The 21,109-nt window shown below is 42.7% G+C and overlaps 1 protein-coding gene across 2 annotated transcripts in view; it reads right to left on the reverse strand.

The window, feature by feature from the left end:
* LOC137657861 (ADP-dependent glucokinase-like) overlaps positions 1–20,589 on the reverse strand; it is a 76,887-nt gene extending 56,298 nt beyond the window's left edge. Inside the window, exon 1 of one of the 2 annotated variants that reach the window (XM_068392461.1) lies at positions 20,207–20,341. Coding sequence is in view for 1 of the 2 variants with exons in the window: in XM_068392460.1 (XP_068248561.1) it covers positions 20,303–20,434 (132 nt within the window). In the remaining variant the exon portion in view is untranslated. Of the gene's footprint in view, positions 1–20,206 lie in introns of both variants that reach the window. The other variant, XM_068392460.1, reaches the window with a different exon arrangement.
* Positions 20,590–21,109: the final 520 nt, after the last annotated feature.

Genomic DNA, 21,109 nt, shown 5'->3' on the forward strand with positions numbered 1-21,109 from the left:
TCTTTGACAAAAATAATAGATGGTATCACTAAAGATGGGGTCCTCTAAAATGTATTCATAAAATATCTCGGTTGATAAAGATGAAGGGACCATGCTACCAGTTCCTCAAATGCCATCACTGCAAGAGGATAAAAATTAAAAAAAAAGCGACCTTTCTATTTATTTGTGAGAGCATATTTATGAATGGTTTATGTTCACCTTATCTGCTTCGAACAGGAGATTTTGCTATAAATGATTTAGTTCATATTTACTACATGAGCATTCTTAATGAATACTGTAAAATATGTTATTTTTATTAGTAAAATAAATTTTTGAATATACTTACCCGATAATCATGTAGCTGTCAACTCCGTTGCCCGACAGAATTCTATGGAGGGATACGCCAGCTATCACAATACTAGAAGGGGGTGTACTTACCAGCGCCACCTGTGGCCAGGTACTATAGTACTTCTTGTTGACACCTCCTCAATTTTTCCTCGGTCCACTGGTTCTCTATGGGGAGGAAGGGAGGGTCAATTAAATCATGATTATCGGGTAAGTATATTCAAAAATTTATTTTACTAATAAAAATAACATTTTTCAATATTAAACTTACCCGATAATCATGTAGCTGATTCACACCCAGGGGGGTGGGTGAAAACCAGTGTACAAGATTAAAGGATAGCTAAGTATCCCATATTTCATATAACAGTTATCTCAAATAACAATGAAATAATAAGTACCTGGTAAGGAAGTCGAATTGAACCGTTACTCTGCCTCTTTTTTAAGTTCGTCTTCCTTACTGAGCGCAGCGTTCCTCTTGGAGGCTGAATCAACCCAAAGGTGCTAAAGTATATAGGGCTGCAACCCCTACTAAAGGACCTCTACACAACCTCTAACCCAGGCGCTTCTCAAGAATGAATTGACCACCCGCCAAATCAAAAGGATGCGGAAGGCTTCTTAGCCTACCGTAACAACCATAAAAACAACAATACAAGCATTCAAGAGAAAGGTTAAAAAAGGTTATGGGATTAAGGGAATGTAGTGGCTGAGCCCTCACCTACTACTGCACTCGCTGCTACGAATGGTCCCAGGGTGTAGCAGTTCTCGTAAAGAGACTGGACATCTTTAAGATAAAATGATGCAAACACTGACTTGCTCCTCCAATAGGTTGCATCCATTATGCTCTGCAGAGAACGGTTTTTATTAAAGGCCATCGAAGTAGCTACGGCTCTTACTTCGTGGGTCCTTACCTTCAGCAATGCAAGGTCTTCCTCCTTTAAGTGAGAATGGGCTTCTCTAATCAGAAGCCTTATATAATACGAAACCCCATTCTTGGACATGGGCCTCGAAGGTTTCTTGATGGCACACCATAAGGCTTCTGACTGTCCTCGAATAGGTTTAGACCTATTAAGATAATACTTGAGAGCTCTGACAGGGCAAAGAACTCTCTCTAGTTCGTTACCTACCATGTTGGAGAGGCTAGGTATTTCAAACGATCTAGGCCAAGGACGTGAAGGAAGTTCGTTCTTTGCTAGGAATCCGAGCTGAAAAGAACATGTTGCAGATTCGGTCGTGAAACCAATGTTCTTGCTGAAGGCATGAACCTCACTGACTCTCTTAGCTGTTGCAAGGCAGACGAGGAAAAGAGTCTTGAGGGTAAGGTCCTTGAAGGAAGCTGACTGGAGAGGTTCGAACCTAGGTGACATAAGGAACCTTAAGACTACGTCTAGGTTCCAGCCTGGAGTGGATAGACGACGCTCTTTAGAAGTCTCAAAAGACTTAAGGATGTCTTGAAGGTCCTTGTTGGAAGAAAGGTCCAAACCTCTGTGGCGGAGAACTGAAGCCAACATACTCCTGTACCCTTTAATCGTAGGGGCTGAAAGGGATCTCTCATTCCTAAGATGTAATAGGAAGTCAGCTATTTGGGTCACAGAGGTATTGGTAGAGGATACTGAATTGGCTCTACACCAGCTCCGGAAGACTTCCCACTTAGATTGGTAGACTCTACGAGTGGAAACCCTTCTAGCTCTGGCAATCGCACTGGCTGCCTCTTTCGAAAAGCCTCTAGCTCTAGCGAATCTTTCGACAGTCTGAAGGCAGTCAGCCGAAGAGCGTGGAGGTTTGGATGTAACCTGTCTACGTGAGGTTGACGTAGAAGGTCCACTCTTAGAGGTAGAGTCCTGGGGATGTCGACTAGCCATTGAAGTACCTCTGTGAACCATTCTCTTGCAGGCCAAAGGGGAGCAACCAGCGTCAGCCGTGTCCCTTCGTGCGAGATGAATTTCTGCAGGACTTTGTTGATTATCTTGAACGGTGGGAATGCGTAAAGGTCGAGATGGGACCAGTTCAGTAGAAAAGCATCCACATGAACTGCTGCAGGGTCTGGAACTGGGGAACAGTACAGCGGAAGTCTCTTGGTCATGGAGGTGGCAAACAGATCTATGGTAGGTTGACCCCACAAGGTCCAAAGTCTGTTGCACACACTCTTGTGGAGGGTCCATTCCGTGGGAATGACCTGATTCCTTCTGCTTAGGCGATCTGCTGAGACGTTCATATTGCCCTGAATGAACCTCGTGACCAAAGTGAGGTTTTGACTTCTTGACCAAATGAGGAGGTCCCTTGCGATCTCGTATAGGCTCCTCGAATGGGTCCCTCCTTGCTTGGAGATGTAAGCCAAGGCTGTGGTGTTGTCTGAGTTCACCTCCACCACTTTGCCTAGCAGGAGGGACTTGAAGTTCAGCAGGGCTAAATGAACTGCTAGTAGCTCCTTGCAGTTGATGTGGAGCGTTCCCTGTTCTTCGTTCCACGTTCCCGAGCATTCCCGTTCAAGGTCGCACCCCAGCCCGAGTCCGATGCATCTGAGAAGAGATGAAGATTGGGGGTCTGAATAGCCAACGATAGGCCCTCCCTGAGAAGGAGATTGGTCTTCCACCACAAGAGAGTGGTCTTCATCTCTTTGGTGACTGGGATAGAGACTGCTTCGAGAGTCAAACCCTTGTCCCAATGAGCTGCAAGATGGAATTGAAGAGGGCGGAGGTGGAGTCTCCCTAGTTCGACGAACAGGGCCAGTGATGAAAGGGTCCCTGTGAGACTCATCCACTGTCTCACCGTGCAACTGCTCCTCTTCAGCATGCTCATGATGCAATCTAGGGCTTGGCTTATCCTTGGGGCCGATGGAAAAGCCCGAAAATCCTGACTCCGAATCTCCATTCCCAGGTACACTATGGATTGGGAGGGAATGAGCTGAGACTTCTCTATGTTGACTAATAGACCCAGTTCTCTGATTAAGTCCAAAGTCCAGTTGAGACTCTCCAGACAGCGACGACTCGTGGAGGCTCTCAACAGCCAGTCGTCTAAGTAGAGGGAGGCTCTGATGTCCGATAAGTGGAGGAATTTTGCTATATTCCTCATCAGATGCGTGAACACCATAGGAGCTGTGCTTAGGCCAAAACACAGGGCTTGGAATTGGTAGACAACCTTTCCAAAAACGAATCTCAGGAAAGGTTGGGAGTCTGGATGAATAGGAACGTGAAAGTAGGCATCTTTCAAGTCCAACGAGACCATCCAGTCCTCCTGCCTGACCGCTGCTAGGACCGACTTCGTCGTCTCCATCGTGAACGTCTGCTTGGTGACATACGCATTGAGCGCGCTGACGTCCAGCACCGGTCTCCAACCTCCTGTCTTCTTGGCCACCAGAAAGAGACGGTTGTAGAAGCCCGGGGATTGATGGTCCCGGACTATAACCACTGCCTTCTTCTGTACAAGTAGCGACACCTCCTGGTGCAACGCTAGCCTCTTGTCCTCTTCTTTGTAGTTGGGAGAGAGGTTGATGGGAGATGTGGTCCGAGGGGGTTTGAGGCAGAATGGAATCCTGTAACCCTCCCTCAGCCAACTGACAGACTGTGCGTCTGCACCTCTCTTTTCCCAGGCTTGCCAGAAGCTCTTGAGTCTGGCTCCTACTGCTGTCTGGAGATGCGGAGAGTCAGTTTCTTCCTTTAGAGGCCTTGGAACCTTTCCTAGACTTGCTCCTGGAAGAGTCTGGACGGGAGCTTCCTCGGCTGGGGGCTCTACCACGAAAGGGCGGTATGAACCTCGTAGCAGGAGTATCAGCTACTGGGGTGCGATAAGTCCTAGGGACTGAGGTAGCAACCTTAGTCTTACGAGCCGATGAGGCTACAAGATCATGTGTGTCCTTTTGTATCAGGGCAGCAGACAATTCCTTAACCAGCTCTTCGGGGAAGAGGAACTTCGAGAGCGGAGCGAAAAGGAGTTGAGACCTTTGACAAGGTGTAATGCTGGAGGAAAGGAAGGAACAAAGCTGTTCCCTTTTCTTAAGAACCCCTGATACAAACATCGACGCAAGCTCGCCAGATCCATCTCTAATGGCCTTATCCATGCAGGACATCAGGAGCATGGCAGAATCCTTGTCCGCAGGGGAGGTCTTCTTGCTGAGGGCCCCCAGGCACCAGTCTAGGAAATTGAACATCTCAAATGCTCTAAAAACACCCTTCAGGAGGTGATCAAGGTCTGAGAAGGTCCAGCAAACCTTAGAGCGCCTCATTGCAGTTCTACGAGGCGAGTCTACCAGACTTGAGAAGTCAGCCTGGGCAGAGGCAGGTACTCCCAAGCCTGGTTCCTCTCCTGTGGCATACCAAACGCCCGCTTTAGAAGTGAGCTTAGTCGGAGGAAACATGAACGAAGTCTTGCCAAGGTGCTGCTTAGTCTGTAACCACTCCCCTAAGATCCTAAACGCTCTCTTAGAGGACCTTGCTAGGACTAGCTTAGTAAAGGTAGACTTAGCTGGCTGCATGCCCAGCGAAAACTCAGATGGTGGAGAGCGGGGAATAGCAGAGACAAAGTGGTCTGGGTATACCTCCCTAAACAGAGCCAAGACCTTACGAAAGTCAATAGAAGGCGGGGAAGACTTGGGTTCATCCACGTCTGATGAGGGATCCAGGTGTGCCGCCTCATCATCAGACGCCTCATCACCAGAGTGTAGCGAAGAGATCGGAAAGGTATGCTGAACAGCAGAGTCAGTACGAGCTGGAACATCAATATTAGTGGTTTCCTCTTCAAGACTCTGTTGAGGGAACACCTGAGGCTCAGACTGCAAAGGCTGAACAAAAGCAGAAGCAGAAGGTAGGCGCATGGGTGGAGGAGGCTGACTCCTGGCATGAGAGGCTGAACTCAAGGGTTGCGCTTGCTGAGTGGTTGGCGGAAGCGGAGTAGTAAGTTCCTGTTCCTGTGGTGTGAGCGGAGAGCGATGAGATAGAGGCTGCGCAGAACGAAGTAAATGTCTCGCCAGTTGAGGCTCCTGAGGCGCAAGGCTAAGGTGTTGTGGTGCTTGCCTAGAGGAGGGTTGAGCTCGCTGCAGCGAGAGCTGAGGAGACTGACTCATGGTTGGGAGAGGTTGTTGTACCTCGACCGAGTGTTGCATCACTGGTGGAGCAGCAAGTGGAAGCGGAGGAAGAGGGGTATAAGCCTCCTGATCCCATTGCTGAGGTTGCCTTAAGGAAGGCGGAGGCTGAACACCACTGGGAACAGCAAACTCAGAATGTGGCTCAACATCGTACGCCTGGCAGGCGGTGCTGCGGTCAGGCGGAGCGAGCGCAGGCGGAGCGAGCGCAGGCGGAGGCGGAGGCGCAACCTTCTCAGCCCGACACTCACGCATCAAGACCGAAAGTTGTGACTGCATGGACTGCAGAAGAGACAACTTGGGGTCGGCAGACACTACGGTCTGCTGAGGCAAAGCCTGAACAGCAGAGATCTGTTGCGGCAGAACCTTACTCCTCTTGGGCGGAGTGCAGTCGACTGATGACTGAGGCGAGTCAGAGCTGAGCCAATGACTGCAGCCCGGTTGAGCACTCGCGTACTGGACTCTGCGTTTGAGTGGTCTAGAGACCTGAGTCCAGCGTTTCTTCCCTGACAATTGATCAGCGGACGAGTAAAAGACGGGCTCAATCGTCTGCAGGTGGGAGTGACGGTCTCTGGAAGACACGCCCGCAACCACCGAGGATACTTCTGTGCGCCGATCAAGGCCTGCCGAACCCTTTTGCCCTTCGACATTGCTTCTCCCCTGGGCTTGGGAGCTTGCAAGAGGTCCCGGACTGGGAGGACGACTGGCACGCACAGAAGTATCCTCACGCACCACACTGACACTGACACTAGCACTTGGCACTGCACTGACACTAGCACTCGTCACAGCACTGGCACTAACACCACCCACTGCACTCTTGACCTTAAGCTCCTTGACTTCGGCCATAAGAGACTTATGATCGCTAACCACTGACTCTACTTTATCGCCTAAGGCCTGAATAGCACGCAACACAACAGACATATCAGGCTGAGGGCAAATAGTAGGTTCGGGGGTAGCCACTACAGGGGTAGGAAAAGGTAGGGGATCATGAGGTGAGGAAAAAAGTGAAGAGTGAGAAGAACTCCTCCTAACTCTGCCTCTCTCTAACTTAGTTGAATATTTCAAAAGACGGACAAAATCAAGTTCCGAAAGTCCGGCGCATTCCTCATATCGATTTTCTAACTGACAGGGCCTGTCCCTACAGTCAGAACAAGCGGTGTGAGGATCTACCGAGGCCTTCGGAATACGCCTATTACAAGACCTACATCGTCTATGGGTGGGGGCTTGTGAAATGTCAGACATCTTGAATCCAAAGAGTTAGCCAAGTGGGGTTTCAAAATCAAGCAAAAGATCGTTAACCGTTAATCAGGACTATATAAAAGCTATCTAAGCTAATATAAGAAGGTTTCCAGTAAAGCGACAGCCGAAATCAAAGAGAAATACTTCACCAAAGTCGTGAAAATACTCCAAGAACATAAGCGTATCCCAGAACGTCTTGCCGGAAGCACGACAGAGGAAAAATTGAGGAGGTGTCAACAAGAAGTACTATAGTACCTGGCCACAGGTGGCGCTGGTAAGTACACCCCCTTCTAGTATTGTGATAGCTGGCGTATCCCTCCATAGAATTCTGTCGGGCAACGGAGTTGACAGCTACATGATTATCGGGTAAGTTTAATATTGAAAACTAACAGATTATAGGTTATTTTACAATTTATCAAAGGATTTCTTTAAACCTTTTCTCTTTCAAAGAGATAAATTAACCTTAAGAACTGTGCATTCACCCATATTACTATTAAAATTAATTTTCTCAATTACTGTGCTTTCCTTATAACAAAACAAACCTAATTCATATAGAATTACTTATGTAAATCCTCTTATGTTCTACCATCTTTGTACAAACTGTATTTCAGTATTTCAAAGTTTCTAATGACTGTAAAAACTATACGCAAAAATTTCCTTCCAAAGACAAAATGGTACACCCTTCAAATAATATAAAAGAATTCATATGTAAGTATCATGGATAAGGAAATTAAATAACTACATGAAAATTCTAAGAATAAAAAGTAAAACAAAGTAAAATACATTGGGGAATGTAAGGAGTGAGAAAAAACAAGTACTGTACAATACTGTATAGACAAAGAGGAGGGCTAATTGCAAAAAGAATGTAAATAAATATAAAGGGGAGAGAGAATCCTACCACAAAAGATGGGAAAGAGATTAGTTGCGCAATAACAAGATTAAATACCAAAAAAGTAGAAGGGAGGAGGGGGAAGGGGTGGAATGCCAGACAGAGTCAACACTAGCAATTTAAATCATTCCTGAATAATTTATCCACATTATCTATTCAATATAACTTATCTATAGCATAAAGCACAGAAGAGAGAAAGCATCACATATCTTCTGTATCGTTATAAAAAAAAGTCAAAGCCATAAAACAATCATTTCAAGTAAGCATTGGAATTTGGCAATAAACACAAACAACTACAAACGGGGCTTCAGGCATAATAGACACAGAGTTAAGCTAAATTACTGCCGATTAACCATGTACTGAATGACAACTGACCATTACTGTCCCTCAAAGAAGAATGATGGTAATCAATGTTATAAGCTATAACTAATACCTATAGTCTATTTCTTTTAGCGATGCAGATTTGCACCGACTCGCAGCGGTGCCCTTTTAGCTCGGAAAAGTTTCCTGGTCGCTGATTGGTTGGACGAGATTTGCACCTTTTAGCTCGGAAAAGTTTCCTGGTCGCTGATTGGTTGGACGAGATAAACTCTAACCAATCAGCGATCAGGAAACTTTTCCGAGCTAAAAGGGCACCGCTGCGAGTCGGTGCAAATCTGCATCGCTAAAAGAAATGGACTATAGTCACACAAAAAACCACTTATAACAGTTTCCACGTTCTACTTTACTGTAAAAGTAGAGCGGATCAAAAAACTCATATAAATTCCAAAATTACATGCATGCAAATATACAGTACAGTATATCAATTAGAGAATGTCTCACTGAGAGGAATTTTTTACCTACTTCTACTTTATTCAAGTTAACACTACCTGTAATAGTTTTATAGCATGCAAGTTGTCAGGTGAGTTCTAGAAATAAAGAAAAGACTTTAATCTTTTCATACTGTTTCAAATCAAGCTAAAACAATGTAGTGTTCATCTTCAGCAAATCTCTACTCTTCACATCATTCTAAATTATTTATCAACATATCAAAGTTCCCTATACCATCGAATATATCACAAGCTATTTTAACCACCTTTCTTAAGCACTTATTCATTCAATTACCATTACTATTAAGATTTTTACATCGGGCTTTCCCTTTAGGGCATTTTATCCAGAATTCCCCAACGATTTTAGGATATTTCATCCTAAGCTCAGACGTGCAATATTTGATATTTCTTTGACAATAGTAGTCTACCTTGATGAGGGACCTTAGTTATAAACGTTGTAACTCAGGTGACTGCCACTCATGATTTATTGGTGTGTAAGTAAACCTAGACCTTTTAATTCATGGACCTTCATTTTTTCTAATCTTTAATGGCGACATGATAGTTGACCTTAAATAAGACAATCCCATGGATCAGCAAACTGTGCATAATGTTGGATTTGAAGCGTCATACAGTGCAATACTGTAGTGCCTATACTTTTCCCATAGTCCTCAACTTCTGAAGAGATGTGCCTCTCCAGTATTTGTCATCTATTACTTCAACTTTATTTAACTACATAATTGTATCTTCAGCCATCGGCTATTTTCATTATGGGCACTCTATCCCTGTTAATTTTCTTCAGTGACTTGATCTTGCAGCTCGGTTTTAAATCTAAATGAAAGTGTGCTGGCATTGAATACAACAATAAGTAGTAGGTTGGCCAGGGCACCAGCCACCCGTTGAGATACTACCGCCAGAGAGTTATGGGGTCTTTTGACTGGCCAGAAAGTACTACATTGGATCCTTCTCTCTGGTTACGGTCCTTTTTCCCTTTGCCTACACACAAACACCGAATAGTCTGGCCTATTCTCTACATATTCTCCTCTGTCCTCATACACCTGACTACACTGAGATTACCGAACAATTCTTCTTCTCTCAAGGGGTTAACTACTGAACTGTAATTTTTCAGTGACTACTTTCCTCTTGGTAAGGGTAGAAGAGACTCTTTAGCTATGGTAAGCAGCTCTTCTAGGAAGGACACTCCAAAATCAAACTATTGATCCCTATTCTATCAAACCATTGTTCTCTATTCTTGGGTAGTGCCATAGCCTCTGTACCATGGTCTTCCACTGTCTTGGGTTAGAGTTCTCTTGCTTGAGGGTACACTCAGGCACACTATTCTATCCTTTTTTTTATCTCTTGTTTGGTTAAAGTTTTTATAGTTTATATAGGAGATATTTACTTTAATGTTGTTACTCTTCTTAAGATATTTTATTTTTCCTTGTTACCTTTCCTCACTGAGATATTCTCCCTGTTGGAGCCCCTGGGCTTATAGCATTCTGCTTTTCCAACTAGGGTTGTAGCTTAGCAAGTACTGTAGTAGTAATAATAATAAAAATAATAATAATAATAATAATAATAATAATAATAATGCTTTTCTAATAAATACGGAAATAAATGACTCACGAGTTCTCCCTATACTCTCTACATCAAAAGCCCTTCTTTCTGAATTCCATCTTGTTAAGTTCTTACTATGCCTTTTATTTACGTTCTTTGGGGCCACCTCATTATCTGTTACACTACTGCTTCTATAAACGAGTGCTCCTCTCTCCCTCTGAACTTGTTCCTATCACAGTTACCACCATTTGACAGTCTTTTTAGAGACAGATTTTTCTTAAGACGGCAGGAAAGAGTACTTGTTCCAGTTGTATACTGTACACACAACTAAAAGGCCCATGGAGGCAGCGACGAAAGCATACCCATCATCTAACAATAACAACAGCTTTGGCCCAATTTTTTTCAGACCACAACTACAATCCAGTAACCTAGTACAGGGGACCAAATTAAAATCTGAACTAGACGGGCACTCAGTAGAGTGCAGACTGCCGTCACAGCAACTTATTTCTCAAACCTGACCTTTGACTAACATATATTAACCCTTTTACCCCCAATGGACGTACTGGTACATTTCACAAAACTCATCCCTTTACCCCCATGGACGTACTGGTACGTCCTTGCAAAAAACTGCTATTTACATTTTTTTGTGCATATTTTTGATAACTTTATGAGAAACTTCAGGCCTTTTCCAAAAGAATGAGATTAACATGACCTCTCTATGATGAAATTTAAGGCTGTTAGAGCAATCTAAAAAAAATTATTTTGCAAAAAGTGCTTGAAAAAAAAAATGCCTGGGGGTTAAGGGTTGGAAAGTTCCAAATAGCCTGGGGGTAAAAGGGTTAATTGGTGTGGATTTTCATACACTCAAATATGAACCAAGTCTGAAGTTTCTGTGACAACGATGTACAAACTCATGGCTGATTATGTGAATTAGACGTTACTTGACTGTGACCTTGAATGTTGACTTTGACCTTCCAAAATTTAATCATTTCCAGCTTTAAAAGTAACAGTTAATCCCTACAAATTTCATTACTCTGCAATTAAAAGTGTGGCCAGGAAGCTGTCCACAAACAAAAACACACCAATTTGTTAAAGCCATTCATCATGTAACCCATACCACTGTATCATAGGCTACATTTAACTATGAAAGTTGGAGAGACGATGAGCTAAAAAAAGACCCTTCATACTTAGCTCATAACCCTTCAACATTTATTCATATTGAATATCTACATGCAAACTATAACATTCCTTTTACAATAATGACAAGTAATGTGAAAAACTTAGAACATATCAAAGTTTTCATAGAGGAATATATAAAAAATAGTTTTATATTGAGGAAATATAATATTTTAATTATAAAATAAATTTTTTAATATACTTACCCGGTGAATATATAATAGCTGCAACTCTGTTGCTCGACAGACAAAAAAACAGTAAAAACTCGCCAGCGATCGCTATACAGGTTGCGGGTGTGCCCACCAGCGCCAACTGTCGGCCAGATACCACTCTCTCGATGTAAACAAAGACTCAATTTCTTCTCATCCCACTGCGTCTCTATTGGGGAGGAAGGGAGGGTCGTTTAATTTATATATTCACCGGGTAAGTATATTCAAAAATTTATTTTATAATTAAAATATCATTTTTAAATATTTAACTTAGCCGGTGAATATATAATAGCTGATTCACACCCAGGGTGGTGGGTAGAGACCAGTTAAATATGTTTACATCGTATAAGCTAAGAGTTTTTTATTTCATTTTGACAGTTATCAATATAAAAAACCAAAATAAATAGGTACCTGGTAAGGAAGTCGACTTAGACGATTACTCTGCCTTGTAAGTACGTCTTCCTTACGGAGCCCCGCGATCCTCTTAGGATGCTGACAGACCCCCAGGAGCTGAAGTATCAAGGGCTGCAACCCATACAACAGGACCTCATCAAACCCCTAATCTGGGCGCTCTCAAGAAATGACTTTGACCACCCGCCAAATCAACCAGGATGCGAAAGGCTTCTTAGCCTTCCGGACAACCCATAAAAACATTAAAACATTTCAAGAGACAGATTAAAAGGATATGGAATTAGGGAATTGTAGTGGTTGAGCCCTCACCCACTACTGCACTCGCTGCTACGAATGGTCCCAGTGTGTAGCAGTTCTCGTAAAGAGACTGGACATCTTTTAAGTAACATGACGCGAACACTGACTTGCTTCTCCAATAGGTTGCGTCCATGATACTTTGCAGAGATCTATTTTGCTTAAAGGCCACGGAAGTTGCTACAGCTCTAACCTCGTGCGTCTTAACCTTAAGCAAAGATCGGTCTTCCTCACTCAAGTGTGAATGAGCTTCTCGTATTAACAATCTGATAAAACATGACAAAGCATTCTTTGACATAGGCAAGGATGGTTTCTTAACCGAACACCATAACGCTTCAGATTGGCCTCGTAAAGGTTTAGTACGAGCTAAGTAGAACTTAAGAGCTCTAACAGGGCATAAGACTCTTTCTAGTTCATTGCCTACGATCTCCGATAAGCTGGGAATATCGAAAGATTTAGGCCAAGGACGAGAAGGTAGCTCATTTTTGGCTAGAAAACCAAGTTGCAGAGAACAAGTGGCCTTTTCTGACGAAAATCCGATGTTCTTGCTGAAGGCATGAATCTCACTGACTCTTTTAGCTGAGGCTAAGCATACCAGGAAAAGAGTCTTAAGAGTGAGATCTTTCAGGGAGGCTGACTGTAAAGGCTCAAACCTGTCTGACATGAGGAATCTTAGGACCACGTCTAAATTCCACCCAGGAGTAGCCAAACGACGCTCCTTAGTGGTCTCGAAAGACTTAAGGAGGTCTTGCAGATCTTTATTGTTGGAAAGATCTAAGCCTCTATGCCGGAAGACCGATGCCAACATGCTTCTGTAGCCCTTGATAGTGGGAGCTGAAAGGGATCGTCCTTTTCTCAGGTATAAGAGAAAATCAGCTATTTGGGCTACAGAGGTACTGGTCGAGGATACAGAAACTGACTTGCACCAGTCTCGGAAGACTTCCCACTTCGATTGGTAGACTCTAATGGTAGAAGCTCTCCTTGCTCTAGCAATCGCACTGGCTGCCTCCTTCGAAAAGCCTCTAGTTCTCGAGAGTCTTTCGATAGTCTGAAGGCAGTCAGACGAAGAGCGTGGAGGCTTTGGTGTACCTTCTTTACGTGTGGCTGACGTAGAAGGTCTACTCTTAGAGGAAGACTTCTGGGAACGTCTACTAACCATCGAAGTACCTCGGTGAACCATTCTCTCGCGGGCCAGAGGGGAGCAACTAACGTCAACCTTGTCCCTTCGTGAGAGGCGAACTTCTGCAGTACCTTGTTGACAATCTTGAATGGTGGGAATGCGTAAAGATCCAGATGTGACCAATCTAGGAGGAAGGCATCTATATGTATTGCTGCTGGGTCCGGGACTGGAGAGCAATAGATTGGAAGCCTCTTGGTCAGCGAGGTTGCAAAGAGATCTATGGTGGGTTGACCCCAAGTCGACCAAAGTCTCTTGCACACATCCTTGTGGAGGGTCCATTCGATTGGAATTACTTGACCTTTCCGACTGAGACAATCTGCTAGGACGTTCAAGTCGCCCTGGATGAACCTCGTTACTAGGGAGATGCCTCGATCTTTTGACCAGATGAGCAGGTCCCTTGCGACCTCGTACAAAGTCAGTGAGTGGGTACCTCCCTGTTTGTAAATGTACGCCAAGGCCGGGGTGTTGTCCGAGTTTACCTCCACCACCTTGCCTCGAAGGAGATTCTCGAAGCTTATCAAGGCCAGATGAACCGCCAAAAGCTCCTTGCTGTTGATATGCATGCTCCTCTGACTCGAGTTCCACAGACCTGAGCATTCCCGACCGTCCAGCGTCGCGCCCCAGCCCAAGTCCGATGCGTCCGAGAAGAGAACGTGGTTGGGTATCTGAACTGCCAGGGGAAGACCCTCTCGTAGGCTGATATTGTCCTTCCACCAAGTCAGACAAGACTTTATCTTTTCGGAAATCGGGATCGAGACCGCCTCTAGCGTCTTGTCCTTTTTCCAGTGAAAAGCCAGATGGAATTGAAGAGGACGGAGGTGTAGCCTTCCTAGCGAGACAAATTGCTCCAGGGATGATAGTGTCCCTACCAGACTCATCCACAGCCTGACTGAGCAGCGTTCTTTCTTCAGCATCTTCTGGATGGAGAGCAGGGCTTGATCTATTCTGAGGGCCGACGGAAAAGCCTGAAAAACTTGACTGTGAATCTCCATCCCTAAATACCGAATAGTTTGGGATGGGACCAGCTGTGACTTTTCCAAATTGACTAGGAGTCCCAATTCCTTGGCCAGATCTAGAGTCCAATTGAGATCCTTCAGACAGCGATGACTGGAAGAGGCTCTGAGAAGCCAGTCGTCCAAGTACAGGGAGGCTCTGATCTCCGATAGCTCGAAACTGGTACCCCACATTCCTGTGAACAAACCTCAGAAACGGTTGGGAATCCGGGTGTATAGGAATGTGGAAGTATGCCTCCTGAAGGTCGAGAGAGACCATCCAGTCGCCTTCCATAAATGCTGTCAAGACAGCCTGGTAGACTTCATCGTGAAGTTTGTCTTGACAATGAACACATTGAGCGCACTTGCCTCTTACGTACTCCTGCAGTGAACATGGCTGCCAAATCATGGAGCCATCCCTGAGGGACTTGTCCCTGCAGAGAACGTGGCTGTCAGATCATTGGAGCCATCCCTGAAAGCCTTGTTTATGCATGACATAATTGTACAGCAAAACTTCAAAAGGCTCGAAAACAGCTGTGAAGTTGACCTGTAAAATCTTGGAGCGTCTCCTGGCCAGGCGCCAGGGAGAGTCTACGAGATTTGAGAAGTCTATCTGGGCAGAGGCAGGAACTCCCAAGCCGAGAACTTCTCTCGTGTCATATCAGACTCTCGCTCTATAAGCCAGTTTAAAAGAAGGGAAAGCAAAGGCTGTATCCCCCAAACTCCTCCTGGTGATAAACCAGTCGCCTAGCAAACGTAAAGCTCTCTAGGAGAGCGAGAGAGCACTAGCTTATAAACAACGGCTTCGAAGTAGCTAGGCCTAATGTAAGCTCTGACGTTTAGGCGAACGAGGAGCAGCAGTTACAAAAAGATCCGGACAAAGATCCTTAAAAATCAGCATGATTTAATTAAAGTCCATAGAGGGCTAAGCAGCTTTAGGCTCCTCTCCGTCTGACAGAGTCCTCAAGGGAATATCAGTAGGAGGGGGAACAGCAACTTCCTCATCTAAAGGAACCTTGTCCAATAATAGCTGAGTCTCAAGCAAGGGAGAGACCTACCGTGGTGGCAATGCTTTACAAGCAGAGTCCACACGCACTGGTGCATTAGTAGCGGACCAGGACGCAACATCATGTAACTGCTTGACAGTCTGTGAACTGTCAACAACAACAGGTGCGAGAGACCAGGACGCAACGTCATGTAACTGCTTGACAGTCTGTGAACTGTCAACAACAACAGGTGCGTGAGGACGCACAGCGTCCACTCGAGACTGCTTTGACTGCCTAGACTGAGCAGTCAAAACAACTCTAGAATGCGGAGGTTGACGCACAGCGTCAAAACAAGTCAACTCCGATTGTTAGCGAACGTCCTGAACGTCAACAGGAGCATCAGCAAGTGGCCTAACGTCCAAATGTGGCTGAAAATCCACACGAGACCGCATCGAGTGTGGTTCTAAACAACCTGACTGACGTGACTTAGCTACGCCAACGTCAACAGGACGCACAAAGGAACGTTAGGTTGGCTGAAAGCCAGGATCTCGATGAGATAAACGGCTAGGCTCAATGGACTAATCGGCAGAATAGTCTTCCATAAGGGAGGCAAGCTTATTCTGCATGTCTTGCCGTACAACCCATTTAGGATCAACTGAAATGGTTGCGGTAAGAGACGAGGGTAACGTCTGTGACCGCAACACTTTGCCAACAAAAAAGACTCTCGGAGTCTGTGTTACGCTTTTGTTATGCGGCGAGCAGTTTTCCGATGACTGCATAGGGTCAGAGCTGTCCTAATGGCTGCAACCAGGACGCTGGACCTGTCCTGAAAGGACTGACTTTCGCTTAAGGGCCTCGAAACCTTGTTTCAGGTTTCTTATGCGAAAAGCCTTCGGATGACGAGGAGAAAATTGTCTCTCTCGCCTTATGGTAGGGGAGATCTTGGTAAGATACACCTGATACCATAGAGGGAAACGTCTGTTCGCTGATCAAGGCCTCTCGAACCCATAAGTCGTACGACATTACTTCTCCCCTGGGCTTGGGAGCTTGCAAGAGGTCCCGGACTAGGTGAACGACAGGCACGAACAGACGAACCCTCGGACGCAACACTGTAACACTTTGCGCAATATCACTTTATCACTACGATTTTCTGTTTTGCACTTATTTCACTGAAATCGAAACTTTTACTGATTTCTACCTGAAGCACGCAATTCTACCCTCATCAAAAGGTAGTAAATGCGAAATCAGTCGTATAATGCAAGCACATTAATACCAGCAAAAAAACAGTAAACATCTTTTAAGATAAAAAAAAATTCAGTGGTTGGGGAAGAGAATAAACACTAGTTCATTCAAAACTACGTTTTCAATCTCTCACCGTACATTGCCTGGGGACGAGAATAAAACTAAAAACGTTTTATCCTTTCTCCCCGTACAGAGACTAGGGACGAGAGTAACTCGAGAACAACGTTACCCGCTTGAACGGAATGTTTTCTCTCCTCTCTCTCCCTCCGTCTCTATCTCTCTCTCTCTTTCTCTCTTGATTTCGCACCTAAGAGAAGAGCCCAATTACGTTTTGTCAAAAAAACATGTTATTTGACCAAAGGAAAAAAACTGAAAGGTTTTTCAATTAAAAAGTTCCTTTAAAATAGAATTTATAACATTTAAGCTTTGAAAGAAGAATGAACAAAACGTCAGAATCGATTTACTCTTTCTGCAAAGTAAAACCGTGATACTCTCTCTCTCTATCGTAACGATAGAGCGCAAACTGCGTAGCATAAATAAACTAAACGTTAGTTCATCTTTGAAAACAGTACGAAGACTATTCAAAGAAATTCTTTCATAAAATATTTATCAAAAATATTCATTTAAAAAGTTTTAAATCATTAGCTCTTAAAAGCTATTTACGATTGAAAGGGCTCAACGTTGTTTAACTTCGGTTTCCAAGTTAGGACCGCCTACTCTCAGGAAAGGTCGCATATAAACAAAACATTAAAATTTATTTTTTATGTTTATTATAAATGGAAAGTTAATCGAAGAGGCCTAATAAAGGCGGTGAGATATAAAATATATAGAGGAAAATCTATAATTAATTTATAACGTGATAAGATAATTACTAAAAGCCTAAACACACTTCCGTCTCAGGGAAGGGTCGGCCATTTAAAAGTCAAAGAAAGTCCATACTCTCTTTGTCACCAAAAATTAAATCTATCCAAAACGAGTTCAAGATTTAAGATGAAGATAAAACACCTGCACTGCGAAAGCTCAAACCAAAATGAAGTACTTCACCAAATATGTTGAGAAAACTCCAGGTTCTACAGCGAGTAAAAGTACGCCTTGTCGACACGTCGACAGAGAAGAAATTGAGTCTTTGTTTACATCGAGAGAGTGGTATCTGGCCGACAGTTGGCGCTGGTGGGCACACCCGCAACCTGTATAGCGATCGCTGGCGAGTTTTTACTGTTTTTTTGTCTGTCGAGCAACAGAGTTGCAGCTATTATATATTCACCGGCTAAGTTAAATATTTAAAAACATAAGACATAGAGTTTGTAGATCTGAGCACACTGGTCAGTTCAGGCATTTAAAAGGGGATGTACAATACCATTTTACAAAATAAAAGATATTTGTGGCCTAACATAAAATATCACCACCTAACCTTACATATGTTGATGCGTCTTACTAGGGGAGGGGGGGGGGTTCTCTTATAAATCCCCATTATTTCTATGTCTGGTCAGTGAATGGCTGCTGTTGTATAATCTACCCATTTAATGAATAAAAATACTAGAACAATTGCGATATGCAACAATAAACATATAAATATACCAAATATAATAGCACACAAAATCATCAGCATGCATTGTTATCATGCAGGCTACTTTGGTTATGTGTAACTTATAAGATTCATCTTGAAAATTAATGTACATGGCCTCTTTCTCTATACGACATAAAAAAATCACTTCAATTTTGTATATGAAAGATGGGTTGAATAGGCTCTGAATTGTGCTAATCCTCTCTTAATAAAAATACTACTTCATCATCAGGTCCAATGAAATACATCGCATAAATGAAAGTCTTTGAATGTCAAAGTCGGATATAAATAGTGAAATATGAAAGCTGGATTGAATAGGCTATTAATTGTGCTAATCCTCTCTTAATAAAAATACTATTTCATCATTAGGTCCAATGAAATACATAACATAAATGAAAGTCTTTTGAAGTCAAAGTCGGATATAAATAGTGAAATATGAAAGCTGGATTGAATAGGCTATTAATTGTGCTAATCCTCTCTTAATAAAAATACTATTTCATCATTAGGTCCAATGAAATGCATAACATAAATGAAAGTCTTTTGATGTCAAAGTTGGATATAAATAGTGAAATATGAAAGATGGATTGAATAGGCTATCAATTGTGCTAACTCTCTCTTAATAAAAATACTATTTCATCATTAGGTCCAATGAAATACATAACATAAATGAAAGTCTTTTGAAGTCAAAGTCGGATATGAATAGTGAAATATGAAAGATGGATTGAATAGGCTATCAATTGTGCTAATCCCCTCTTAATGAAAATACTATTTCATCATTAGGTCCAATGAAATACATAACATAAATGAAAGTCTTTTGATGTCAAAGTCGGATATAAATAGTGAAATATGGAAGATGGATTGAATAGGCTATTAATTGCGCTAATCCTCTCTTAATAAAAATAATATTTCATCATTAGGTCCAATGAAAAACATAAATGAAAGTCTTTTGATGTCAAAGTCAGATATATATAGTGAAATATGAAAGCTGGATTGAATAGGCTATTAATTGTGCTAATCCTCTCTTGATAAAAATACTATTTCATCATCAGGTCCAATGAAATATATAACATAAATGAAAGTCTTTTGATGTCAAAGTCGGATATAAATAGTGACATATGAAAGATGGATTGAATAAGCTATTAATTGTGCTAATCCACTCTTAATAAAAATACTATTTCATCATTAGTTCCAATGAAATACATAACATAAATGAAAGTCTTTTGATGTCAAAGTCGGATATGAATAGTGAAAATTGATATTCCAAAGACACATAAGTTTGTCTTTAAAAGCTAAGTAACACATAACTTGGGGCACTTTGGTACAAAGTAGGGTTGTTATAGCAATGGAGAACAGTCAATTTGGAATTGCGGGATACAGGCAATGTGGTCCAGAGCAGGGATATGGGAGGCCATTCAGACAATGTCAACTTGATTTCAGTATGGCAGTTTTTAACAAGGGCCTCTTCCTCCTGTTAAAAACCCTTGAAATCGAGACTTAGGACTTATTTCCTTTCCTCAGTGGGCTATTTTCCCCTATTGGAGCCCTTGGGGTTATAGCATCTTGCTTTTCCAACTAGGGTTGTAGCTTGGCTAATAATAATAATAATAATAATAATAATAATAATAATAATAATAATAATATGTTTACTTTGGTTACTCTGTGGAATGAAACTTGGCTAAGCAATTAAATAACAACAACAAAAAAATGTCTGCTTACCAGTATATGGTACTACTTTATTGCCTGTTATATATACTTTAATGAACAATGAGTATAAACGTATGTCCTAAGTCAGCTAAAGTAAATTGGGATCCGTGTGGGAGGGGGGAAGGGCTTGACAACCCCCCCCCCAGTAACTTTTTTTAATATTAAAAGGTGGAGTTAGGAAGATATGCAAGTGCCAGTAATATGGTAAATACAGTATATACCTAAATATTTACCCGTAATACGGTATAACTAAACAAATTATCACGATGCTGACTAGTGACTACCGAAGTTACTCGACAAAGCTAACCATTAATCTTCCCTTATAAAGGATTACTTGCTTGGGATACCATAAAAGTCTTGGTTTGTGTTACTGCCTCAGTCATAATGGGTTATGTCACACATTTTGATTCAGAAAGTAAATGATTTGTTAAAACTAATACTACGCTACCAAAATTAGATGAAGTTTTAAAACAGAAGTGGGTTAAGAAAGCAGCAATCTCTCTGTTTTACTACTTTTAATTTAAAAGTCCTTTAAGCCACACACAGCCACAAATAGTACCTTATCACCTATATGACTAGAGGAAGTAGTCCTGCTACGGTGCCACAGTCTGCTATCGGTAAATATTTAACTAAGACGCCCTTATCACTTAAGTACCTCGAGCATTGCATCTAGAACTTGTCGGAGACGTTCCTCGAGAATTCGGTTTCCATTCTCTCTGCTATACCAAAAGGCAACAAGAAGCACAACCACTGACAGCGCAGTGCTTATCACTTTCGCCACTGACATTTTCCTGACACAACTCTTACTCCTACCATACCACAGACAAGACTAGTCCCGGGTTAATATTGTAGGTCACTCTGACTAGTTGCTGGACAGACAGCAAGACCTTGATTGTAGTAGGGGCCGTGTTGACAAGTCTCCCGGCAAGGTGGCACAGAAACCATAACATCACTAAATGAGATCATGCTCTCCACTGCTCACATTTTTTGTATGCCGTACGAAGAGACTCAAGGGAGACTCCGCCCATGAAGGAGCAATAAGATCTTTTTTTTCTAAATTTCGAGATGTATATATCAATGCTATTGTAAAAAAATGATTCCTGATGATGAAATAAAAAAAAATCTCTCCACTGCTCACATTTCTTGTATGCCGTACGAAGAGAGACTCCGCCCACGAAGGAGCAATAAGATATTTTTTTTTCTAAATTTCGAGATGTATATATCAATGCTATTGTAAAAATGATTCCTGATAATTAAAAAAAAAACATCGAAAAAGGCAGTAAAGAGTGATACTATGTTTGTAGTAGGGACCGTGTTGACAAGTCTCCCGGCAAGGTGGCACAGAAACCATAACATCACTAAATGAGATCATGCTCTCCAGTGCTCACATTTTTTGTATGCCGTACGAAGAGACTCAAGGGATTGAAGGGAGACTCCGCCCAGGCAGGGGCAATAAGATCTT

This window comes from Palaemon carinicauda, chromosome 18, assembly GCF_036898095.1.
Source record: "Palaemon carinicauda isolate YSFRI2023 chromosome 18, ASM3689809v2, whole genome shotgun sequence".
NCBI lineage: Eukaryota > Metazoa > Arthropoda > Malacostraca > Decapoda > Palaemonidae > Palaemon > Palaemon carinicauda.